Source organism: Delphinus delphis, chromosome 5, assembly GCF_949987515.2.
Source record: "Delphinus delphis chromosome 5, mDelDel1.2, whole genome shotgun sequence".
NCBI lineage: Eukaryota > Metazoa > Chordata > Mammalia > Artiodactyla > Delphinidae > Delphinus > Delphinus delphis.
Genome location: NC_082687.1, coordinates 14,326,979 through 14,339,127, shown reverse-complemented (window position 1 = coordinate 14,339,127; position 12,149 = coordinate 14,326,979). Strand labels below are relative to the sequence as shown.

Sequence of the window (12,149 nt, the reverse complement as noted above, 5' to 3'; positions counted from 1 at the left end):
GAGTGTTCTGCCTATGTTTTCCTCTAAGAGTTTTATAGTGTCAGACCTTACATTTAGGTCTTTAATCCATTTTGAGCTTATTTTTGTGTATGTTGTTAGGGAGTGTTCTAATTTCATTCTTTTACTTATAGCTGTCCAGTTTTCCCACCACCACTTATTGAAGAGGCTGTCTTTTCTCCATATGTGTGTGGGTTTATTTCTAAGCTTTCTATCCTGTTCCATTGATCAACATGTCTGTTTTTGTGCCAGTATATTACTATAGCTTTGTAGTATAATCTGAAATCTGGGATCCTGATTCCTCCAGCTCCGTTTTTCTTTCTCAAGATTGCTTTGGCTATTCAGGGTCTTTTGTGTTCCCATACAAATTGTGAAAAGTTTTGTTCTAGTTATGTAAAAAATGCCATTGGTAGTTTGATAAGGATTTCTTTGAATCTGTAGACTGCTTTGGGTAGTAGAGTCATTTTCACAATGTTGATTCTTCCAATCCAAGAACATGGTATATGTCTGCATCTGTTTATATCATCTTTAATTTCTTTCATCAGTGTCTTATAGTCTTCTGTACGCAGGTCTTTTGTCTCCTTAGGTAGGTTTATTCCTAGGTATTTTATTCTTTTTGTTGCAGTGGTAAATGGAAGTGTTTCCTTAATTTCTCTTTCAGATTTTTCATCATTAGTGTATAGGAATGCAAGAGATTTCTGTGCATTAATTTTGTATCCTGCTACTTTACCGAATTCATGGATTAGCTCTAGTAGTTTTCTGGTAGCATTGTTAGGATTCTCTATGTATAGTATCATGTCATCTGCAAAAAGTGACAGCTTTACTTCTTCTTTTCCAGTTTGTGTTCCTTTTATTTGTTTTTCTTCTCTGATTGCTGTGGCTAAAACTTCCAAAACTATGGTGAATAAGAGTGGTGAGAGTGGGCAACCTTGTCTTGTTCCTGATCTTAGTGGAAATGGTTTGTTTTTCACCATTGAGAGTGATGTTGGTTTTGGGTTTGTCATATATGGCCTTTATTATGTTGAGGTAAGTTTCCTCTATACCTACTTTCTGGAGGGTTTTTTTATCATAAATGGGCATTGAATTTTGTCGAAAGCCTTTTCTGCATCTATTAAGATAATCATATGGTTTTTCTCCTTCAGTTTGTTAATATGGTGTATCACATTGATTGATGTGCATATATTGAAGAATCCTTGCATTCCTGGGATAAACCCCACTTGATCATGGTGTATGATCCTTTTAATGCGCTGTCGGATTCTGAATGCTAGTACTTTGTTGAGGATATTTGCATATATGTTCATCAGTGATATTGGCCTGTTGTTTTCTTTCTTTGTGACGTTTGGTTTTGGTAACAGGGTGATGATGGCCTCATAGAATGAGTTTTGGAGTGTTCCTCCCTCTGCTATATTTTGGAAGAGTTTGAGAAGTATAGGTGTTAGCTCTTCTCTAAATGTTTGATAGAATTCGCCTGTGAAGCCATCGGTCTCAATTTCAGTGCTTGTGATTGGTCTGTTTATATTTTCTATTTCTTCCTGGTTCAGTCTTGGAAGGTTGTGCTTTTCTAAGAATTTGTCCATTTCTTCCAGGTTGTCCATTTTATTGGCCTATAGTTGCTTGTAGTAATCTCTTATGATCCTTTGTATTTTTGCAGTATCAGTTGTTACTTCTCCTTTTTCATTTCTAATTGTATTGATTTGAGTCTTCTCCCTTTTTTTTTTGTTGTTGTTGTTTTTTGCCGTACGTGGGCCTCTCACTGTTGTGGCCTCTCCAGTTGCGAAGCACAGGCTCCAGATGTGCAGGCTCAGCGGCCATGGCTCACGAGCCTAGCCGCTCTGTGGCATGTGGGATCTTCCCAGACTGGGGCACGAACCCGCGTCCCCTGCATCGGCAGGTGAACTCTCAACCACTGCGCCACCAGGGAAGCCCAAGTCTTCTCCCTATTTTTCTTGATGAGTCTGGCTAATGGTTTATCAATTTTGTTTATCTTCTCAAAGAACCAGCTTTTAGTTTTATTGATCTTTGCTGCTGTTTCCTTCAGTTCTTTTTCATTTATTTCTGATCTGATCTTCATGATTTCCTTCCTTCTGCTAACTTTGGGGTTTTTTTGTTCTTCTTTCTCTAATTGCTTTAGGTGTAAGGTTAGGTTTTTTATTTGAGGTGTTTCTTGTTTCTTGAGGTAGGATTGTATTGCTATAAACTTCCCCCTTAGAACTGCTTTTGTTGCATCCCATAGGTTTTGGATCATCTTATTTTCATTGTCATTTGTTTCTAGGTATTTTTTGGTTTCCTCTTTGATTTCTTCAGTGATCTCTTGGGTATTAAGTAGTATATTGTTTAACCTCCATGTGTTTGTATTTTCTACAGGTTTTTTCCTGTAATTGATATCTAGTTTCATAGCATTGCAGTCGGAAAAGATGCTTGATATGATTTCAATTTTCTTAAATTTACCAAGGCTTGATTTGTGACCCAGGATATGGTCTATCCTGGAAAACATTCCATGAACACTTGAGAAGAAAGTGTATTCTGTTATTTTTGGATGGAATGTTCTATAAATATCAGTTAAGTCCATCTTGTTTAATGTGTCATTTAAAGCTTGTATTTCCTTATTTCTTTTCATTTTGGATGATCTGTCCAGTGGTGAAAGTGGGATGTTAAAGTCCCCTACTATGATTGTGTTACTGTCAATTTCCCCTTTTATGGCTGTTAGCATTTGCCTTATGGTTTGAGGTGCTCCTATGTTGGGTGCCTAAATATTTAAAATTGTTATTTCTTCTTCTTGAATTGATCCCTTGATCATTATGTAGTGCCCTTCTTTGTCTCTTGTAATAGTCTTTATTTTAAAGTCTGTTTTGTCTAATATGAGAATTGCTACTCCAGTGTTCTTTTGATTTCCATTTGCATGGAATATCTTTTTCCATCCCCTCACTTTCTGTCTGTATGTGTCCCTAGGTCTGAAGTGGGTCTTTTGTAACAGCATTTATATGGGTCTTGTTTTTCTGTCCATTTAACCAGTTTATGTCGTTTGGTTGGAGCATTTAATCCATTTACATTTAAGGTAATTATTGATATGTATATTCCTATGACCATTTTCTTAATTGTTGGGTTTGTTATTGTAGATCTTTTCCTTCTCTTGTGTTTCCTGCCTAGAGAAGTTACTTTAGCATTTGTTGTAAAGCTGGTTTGGTGGTGCTTAATTCTCCTAGCTTTTGCTTGTCTCTAAAGGTTTTTATTTCTCCATCGAATCTGAGTGAGATCCTTGTTGCACAGAGTAATCTTGGTTTTAGGTTTTTCCCTTTCATCACTTTAAATATGTCCTGCCACTCCCTTCTGGCTTGAATAGTTTCTGCTGAAAGATCAGCTGTTAACCTTATGGGGATTCCCTTGTATGTCATTTGTTGTTTTTCCCTTGCTGCTTTTAATATTTTTTCTGTGTATTTAATTTTTGATAGTCTGATTAATAAGTGTCTTGGCATGTTTCTCCTTGGCTTTATCCTGTATGGGACTCTCTGTGCTTCCTGGAGTTGAGTGACTATTTCCTTTCCCATATTAGGGAAGTTTTCAACTATGATCTCTTCAAATATTTTCTCAGTCCCTTTCTTTTTGTCTTCTTTTTCTGGGACCCCTATAATTCAACTGTTGGTGCATTTAATTGTTGTCCCAGACGTCTCTTAAACTGTCCTCAATTCTTAATTTTCTTTATTCTGCTCTGCAGTAGTCATTTCCACTATTTTATCTAACAGGTCACTTATCTGTTCTTCTGCATCAGTTATTCTGCTATTGTTTCCTTCTAGAGAATTTTTAATTTCATTTATTGTGTTGTTCATCATTGTTTGCTCATTAATTCTTCTACGTCCTTGTTAAACGTTTCTTGTATTTTCTCCATTCTATTTCCAGAATTTTGGATCATCTTTACTATCACTACTCTGAATTCTTTTTCAGGTAGACTGCCTATTTCCTCTTCATTTGTTTAGTCTGGTGGGTTTTTACCTTGCTCCTTCATCTGCTGTGTGTTTCTCTGTCTTCTCATTTTGCTTAACTTACTGTGTTTGGGGTCTCCTTTTTGCAGGCTGCAGGTTCGTAGTTCCCGTTGTTTTTGGTGTCTGCCCCCAGTGGCTATAGTTGGTTCAATGGGTTTTGTAGGCTTCATCGTGCAGCGTACTAGTGCCTGTGGTCTGGTGGATTAGGCTGGATCTTGTCTTTCTGGTGGACAGAACCACGTCCGGTGGTGTGTTTTGGGGTGTCTGTGACCTAATTATGCTTTTAGGCAGCCTCTCTGCTAATGGGTGGTGTTGTGTTCCTGTCTTGCTAGTTGTTTGGCATGGGGTGTCCAGCACTGCAGCTTTCTGGTCGTTAGGTGGAGCTGGTCTTAGAATTGAGACGGAGAACTCTCGGAGAGCTTTCGCCATTTGATATTATGTGGAGCCAGGAGGTCTCTGGTGGACCGATGTCCTGAACTTGGCTCTGCCACCTCAGAGGCCGAGGTGTGACATCCGGCCAGAGCACCAAGACCCTGTCAGCCACACGGCTCAAAAGAAAAGGGAGCAAAAAGAAATTAAGAAAGAAAGAAAAAAACAAAATAAAATAATGTTAGTAAAAGTAAAAAAAATTAAAATGTAATTTAAAAAAAGAAAAGAAAGAAAGAAGAGAGCAACTAAACCAAAACACAAATCTACCATGGTAACAAGCGCTAAAAACTATACTAAAAGAATAACAAAAATAAACCAAAAAAAAAGAAAAAAAGGGCAGAGCTATACAGACCAAATCACACAAAGAAGCATACACATACACACTTACAAAAAGACAAAAAGGAAAAAAATATATATCATTGCTCCCAAAGTCCACTGCCTCAATTTTGGGATGATTCATTGTCTATTCAGGTATTCTGCAGATGTGGGGTACATCAAGTTGATTGTGGACATTTAATCCACTACTCCTGAGGCTGCAGGGAGAGATTTCCCTCTCTTCTTTGTTCACACAGTTCCTGGGATTCAGCTTTGGATCTGAACCCGCCTCTGCGTGTAGGTCGCCTGAGGGCATCTGTTCTTCGCTCAGACAGGACGGGGTTAAAGGAGCCGCTGATTCGGGGGCTCTGGCTCACTCCGGCCAGGCGGGAGTGGGGGCACGGATGCGGGGCGAGCCTGCAGCGGCAGAGGCCGGCATGACGTTGAACCAGCATGAGGCGCGCCGTGCGTTCTCCCGGGGAAGTTGTCCCTGGTTCACGGGACCCTGGCGGTGGCGGGCTGCACAGGCTCCCCAGAAGGGAGGTGTGGATAGTGACCTGTGCTCGCACACAGGCTTCTTGGTGGCGGCAGCAGCAGCTGCCCGTCTCTGGGGTCCACGCTGGTAGCCGCAGCTCGCACCCGTCTCTGGAGCTCCTTTAAGCAGCGCTCTTAATCCCCTCTCCTCACGCACCAGGAAACAAAGAGGCAAGAAAAAGTCTCTTGCCTCTTTGGCAGCTCCAGACTTTTCCCGGACTCCCTCCTGGCTAGCCCTGGCTCACTAACCCCCTGCAGGCTGTGTTCACGCCGCCAACCCCAGTCCTCTCCATGGGATCCGACTGAAGCCCGAGCCTCAGCTCCCAGCCCCGCCCGCCCTGGCGGGTGAGCAGACAAGCCTCTCGGGCTGGTGAGTGCCAGTCGGCCCCGATCCTCTGTGCGGGAATCTCCCCGCTTTGCCCTCCGCACCCCTGTTGCTGCGCTCTCCTCCGCGGCTCCAAAGCTTCCCCCTTCCGCCACTCGCAGTCTCTGCCCGCGAAGGGGCTTCCTAGTGTGTGGAAACCTTTCCTCCTTCACAGCTCCCTCCCACTGGTGCAGGTCCCGTCCCTATTCTTTTGTCTCTGTTTATTCTTTTTTCTTTTGCCCTACCCAGGTACTTAGGGAGTTTCTTGCCTTTTGGGATGTCTGAGGTCTTCTGCCAGCATTCAGTAGGTGTTCTGTAGGAATGGTTCCACATCTAGACGTATTTCTGATGTATTTGTGCGGGGGGAAGGTGGTCTTCATGTCTTACTCTTTCGCCATCTTGAAGGTCGAGCCTTATACTTTTCAAATAAATTTTTCTAATGAAGTTCCTCTTGCTTTTGTCAGCTCTCAAGGCTAACACAGTGTAGTGGGAGGTGCAGTGCTATGTTGGGAAGATCACAGTTTTCGATGGTGACAAAACTGGGTTCTGATCCCAGTTTAGCTATTTACCACCTGAGTTTTCAGGTAGTAAATAGCAGAACTGGGATCAGGTATCCTGCTGGATGTTGAGTTTTGCCATGTGTAAAAATGAGAATAATCATCTAAATCCTTAATTGAACAACCAGTCAATAGACCTAACATACTGCCTGGTTCATAGCAGGCCCTCAAATTACTTAACTAGATGATATAGGAATCATTATTGTTATCCAACCAGGTTTGTTTGCCCAATATGCAGCAAGTCAAAATGCAGAGATGCCTTGGTTTGCAGGAAAGAGAGGATTTATTCACAAGGCAGCCAAGTAAGGAAATTAGGAATAAGTCTCAGAAGCACTTCCACAAAGGCAAGGGCTTGGGGGTATTTATGAGGAAAAATAAAGAAACAGGGTGGTCTAAGGCATGGGGAGCATGGGGAAGGGTGATTGGAAAAAGATGCAGTAATTGTTGTTCCACACAGGCGTAACTCATCTACAGGCTTCTGTTCACTCAAAAATGAAGGCCTGGGCTTCCCTGGTGGCGCAGTGGTTGAGAGTCTGCCTGCTGATGCAGGGGACACGGGTTCGTGCCCCAGTCCGGGAAGATCCCACATGCCGTGGAGCGGCTGGGCCAGTGAGCCATGGCCGCTGAGCCTGCGTGTCCGGAGCCTGTGCTCCGCAACAGGAGAGGCCACCACCATGAGAGACCCACATGCCACAAAAAAAAAAAAAAAAAAAAAAAAGAAGGCCCTTTGCAAGATCTGAGGGTGGAGTTTTCAGCCCTCTGATGTCAAAAGATCACCCAGTGTACACTCACGTGTGCCCAGTTGAAGGGTCAGTGGTCCTATCCAGTTTTAACCAGCTTAGCTCAGAGTAGACACAGCTAACTCCAAGTTCCTAGAAAATGACTCAAGCAAACATCTTATTGTTTAGGTGAGGTGCTCTTGGAGGACATGCAAGTCTTTTGTAGACCTTGATTAATGAAGGCAGGTGAAATGGATTTGACTAATGAATACCCACAGTTTCATTATTTTTGAAAGAGTAGCAAGTGAAAAGAAAATGGCTACAATGTTTTGAACATTTTTCACTTTCTTCTTGTTTTACCAGAGGACGACTTTTTTCATGAACTCCCAGAAACCTTTCCATCTGATCCACCTGAGCCTCTGCCACATTTCCTTATTGAGCCTGAAGAAGCTTATATTGTGAAGAATAAGCCTGTGAACCTGTATTGTAAAGCCAGTCCTGCCACCCAGATCTACTTCAAGTGCAATAGTGAATGGGTTCATCAGAAAGACCACATAGTAGATGAAAGGGTAGACGAAACCTCTGGTGAGTTTTCCATTGCATTTGGACTGCTGTTTAGGATTCACTTACTACTTTGGCATGTTGTCATATTGTTCTTTCAATTATTGAAATTGAAAATAGAATTACTATCCTTTGGTAAAAAGTTTTAAATCAGTTTGGTTAAGATTTGGTGATCTCTTTCCATGCATTGCAAAGTAAAACGTGATGAGTAAATCTTGATTTGATTCCTGTTAGACTGCATAGAATTAAGGCATGGTTCATGCTTAAGAAGATAAATAATGAGAGTGAATAGACTGAATTATGGTAAATAAATACCCCAGTAAAAGATGACCTTGAATTTCACTTGTGTGTCAAGTCTGGTGTCAGGTCTAAATATCCTGGGATTGAGGAACATGTTCAATTAAGGATAAATTGTAGATGTTTACATGGCTGTCAAATGTTAATTTCCATGCATTGTTTCCCCTTATATATTTTTAAACAATTTGTAAACATTGTAGACTCAAAATATTCTGTACCTTTAACTTACATCTAAAAATGAATCCTAATTACCTAATTCTTGGCTAAAGTTAAATCAGGAGTGATTGAGAATAGTGATATTGTGGGATCCACAAAGAGAAGTTGTGGGTGTAGACTCCATCTGGGTGGGTCTTCATCAGAGTATCTTTGCTTCTGGCATTGTTAAAACTCCTGGCTTTATTGCTCTGTAAACATCATTCTTAATAGTAAAATACTAAAGGCAAAGAGGGTGAAGTAGGTCTTAATAAACGGTGGGATTTACACTGGCTATAAAGGAAACTTTCTTGATAGGAAATCTTTATTCCACAATGGGTAAGTTAAGATAGTTCTGGAAACCCCTAGAGTTATTTTAAACTTAAAAGATATATATCTTTCTATAGAGATTCAACATTTGTTGGTCTCCAGTAGGAAGAATAACAATTTGAACTTTCACATCCCTTCTAGATCTGTGATTTTACATTGACATGTATTTTAAAAATTAAGACTTTATTGATCAATATGTCCAAGCTAAATAGTGACAAATATGATAAAAGTGAAAGCATTTAAATATCTTCATTTTCTTTCATAAATATCTCTACGTACCAAAATGGATACATGTTTTCAAAATTCAATTGTAATTAATTCATATTTGTATCCAAATGTTGGTTAATGAGGGGCAAGCAGTGACCAGCATTTGAAGGAAATCTGCTTTCAGTGTCTCTAATAATAAAGAGCTATTAGGTGATGGAGCATAAATATAACAGACTGTGAGAGGCCTGAGAAGAGGCATCTTTAAAAAAAAAATGCATGCGAGACATATACATATACTTATGTAACACAAATGGTCTTAGAAAATCAGGTGGCAGCTCTACATAATTGTCAATTTGTGAATCAATATGCTCACTGCATGCAAGCTGATGACTATAGAAATAACTGGGTATCCAACTGTATGGTCTCTTCCTTCAGGGAATTGGTCTGTTACACCTCTTGGTCTAATTACTCAGTAAATAACTCCACCAGATGTCTTCAAAATCTCGTGAATTGAGTTTTATTTGTTTCAGCTCATTTATTTGTAAAGATTTCAAACACACACATTTTAATAGTAAGAGGAAAAGAAAGAAATCACAAAACTAAAATGAGAGTCATAAACATACTTAGGCTTGTCTTTACTAGATTAATAAAAAAGCTTTTATAGGAAGATTGTAAATAAAGACAAAAGTGCTCTGATATGGAGCACCTCTAGCAGCTTTATGCTGTCTTGGTAATGTGTGTGTGTGTGTATGTGTTTGTGTGTGTGTGTATTTTTATTTTCTTTTTAAAAGACATTTCCTCTCCATAAAGCATTATATTTTTTTACTATTTCCACATAAAATTAATTACTATTGCATATACCAATGATTAAAAATACTTCTTAAAGCAACTATAAATGAAAATATATGGCATGTTTCAAGTTCAGAAGGGAATAGAGTAGAGCTAAGGAAAGACTTATCAGCCCTAATACTTGCATAGTATTCATATTTAGAGTGGAACACAGCATACATTTTTGTTGTCTTTTGTTTTGATGCAAAACTGTACAAGATAGTGAACATCCAGGGGAATGATTACCTTTAGATTTAGGAAAAAGACAGAGATACCCACAGATACTAGTATTATTTGGTATTGTTCTTAACACACTAGCCAATGCAATTAGACAAGACAAATAACTGAAAAACATAAAAATTATAAAGCAAGTTGAAAGCTATCATTTGGACAAATATGATTTTGTAGGTCTGGAAAACTTATGCAGTTTCATAGGAAAAAATTGAAAAAACATTAAGAGAATATAGAAAAGTGGCTGATAAAAGATATACATAACCCATCAACTTTTGTAAGTACAGTCGATTCAAATTATAATGGAATAAAATACATAATTTACAATAACAATGTAAAAAATGTAGATACAAAGCTATCAAGAAATTTGTAGAATTTTAGAAGAATATAAAAATCTAGGGCTTCCCTGGTGGCACAGTGGTTGAGGGTCCGCCTGCCGATGCAGGGGACACAGGTTCGTGCCCTGGTCTGGGAAGATCCCACATGCCGCGGAGTGGCTGGGCCCGTGAGCCATGGCCGCTGAGCCTGCACATCCGGAGCCTGTGCTCCACAACGGGAGAGGCCACAACAGTGAGAGGCCCACGTACCGCAAAAAAAAAATCTACTCAGAGACCAAAAAAAATAGAATGACTTGAATAAATAGAAAGACGTATCTTGTTCTTAGATAGAAAGACAATATTTTTAAATGTTTGCTATTTGTAAATGAATCCATAAAGTCGCCAACATTGTATGAAAAATAATTTGTGAAAATAGCTGGAAGAATTATAAAATAGTAGCATAATAAGGAAATACCAGCTTTTTATAAGTGTATTATAAGGCTAAAGAAGTTTGATCATAGCAAAGAATAAGATACACAGATTAAAGGACCAAAATAGAAACTAGGAAATAAAATCTAAGGCATTTTACAATATGTTGAAGATGATTTTTAAACCCACAACGTAGGCAGTTAGAAAAGTAATAAATAAATAAAGCTTGAGTTCTAGATCATTCTTTAGAATAAAATAAATTCTAGATGTTAGGGCTTAACATCATCATCATTATCATCATCACTGTCATCATTGTTGTCATTGGTAGTCATCACCATCGTCACTAGGAGAAAATTTTGGCAGTTTTTTGGTTGGTTGTTTGGTTTCAATGGTGATAAAAGCTTTTTTAATGAAGACAAAATCCAGAAGCTTTATAAGAAAACATTATTTTTTGAAAAAGCATTATTAAATTTAAATAAAGCAAGAAAAGCACAAAAACCAAGGGACAGATATATACTAATCAAAGGGCTAATTTAATTAATATATTACTAGCTCTTAAAATATGTTAAGAAAAAGATCTGCAACCCAGTATAAAAAATTGAGCAGAGTTTCAAAAGGGAGGTATAGGAAAAGAAATGTAAATGGTAAATACGCATCTAAGAAAATGTTGTCAAGATCAGAACAGTTCTTAGTATACAGTGTTGATGAAGGAGTGGGATAGGGGTATTTCATACTTTGTTGATGAGGTTGCAAATTGATGTAATCTTTTTGAAGATCAATTTGAAAATACCTATCAATATTTAAATGTATACACTCTTTCACTCAGTAACTACAAGTTTAGGAACTATCTAAAAATAAAATTCCTAATGAGCACAAAGACTTGTGTGAAAGGTGGTCCATTGCACCCTTGTTGCAGTTAGCATATCAAGGGCTGATCAACTCTAGGATGGAATACTGTGCTGCTTTGTAAACCAGTGAGGTTTCTCCATATGTGAAGCTGTAGAAAAATCTCTCAGATAAAATATGAAATGAAAACCAAAGTACAGAACATTGTGTGCAATATGTCCTTATTATGGAAAAAAGAGAATGCACATGTATTTGTCTATGCATTGGGATTTTTTTGAAAAACATACAAGCAGTTGACAGGTCAGAATCTGGGGCAGTAAAATACTTCTTTTATTGTTTGATTTTTGTTCAATCCTGTGAACATTTTATTTTCTTGATAGATAATGAAACCTGAATTTTAGAAGCCCAAACTACTTTACTGCGTCTTTTTGCCTGTTATCATGAATCCCCAATCTGTACAACTACTGGAAGTGGGGGAATTTGTAGGCCTCATATTAGAGCTCTTTGCTTTCCTGTGAGATCAGAACAGTGTGAATGGAATTGAACTGCTCGGTTTGGGGGTTTTTTCCTCTGAGGTTAGATTTACCTGCAACTTTGGTGCTCAACTCTTTATTTAATACAGTCTGAGTATTGTTTTGTTATGGGCCTTAGTGATTCTTAATATCAAGAAATGTTAGGATACATTGTCTTGAAATATATTACAAATTAGAGAAATTTTCTTGGCATTTTAAAAATCAGATTGGCTCTTAGATGATAGGACAGAGAGAAGTCATTGCAAAAAGTTTGTTTTTATAGGTCCCTCTACCTTAGAATAATGATATCTGGAAGCATGTGGCAATCAGGTACCTTGCCTTGCAACTAAGAAAAATCAACTGCATTCAGTAAAATCTCCATCAGAAGTACGTTTTAATTAAAAAACTACAACATAACAAAACAAAAAAGAACAAAAGTTTCTCTCCAATTCACAAAATTCTTCCTTTTAATATGCTCTCTTGCTCTGAAGTATTAAGTAAATGATT

The 12,149-nt window shown here is 38.5% G+C and overlaps 1 protein-coding gene across 1 annotated transcript in view; it reads left to right on the top strand.

The window, feature by feature from the left end:
* The window catches only part of UNC5C (unc-5 netrin receptor C), a 395,930-nt gene that overhangs the window by 230,110 nt on the left and 153,671 nt on the right, over positions 1-12,149 (top strand). Inside the window, exon 2 of the mRNA XM_060011612.1 lies at positions 7,256-7,477. Within this exon, the coding sequence (XP_059867595.1) occupies positions 7,256-7,477 (222 nt within the window). The remainder of the gene's footprint in view (positions 1-7,255; positions 7,478-12,149) is intronic.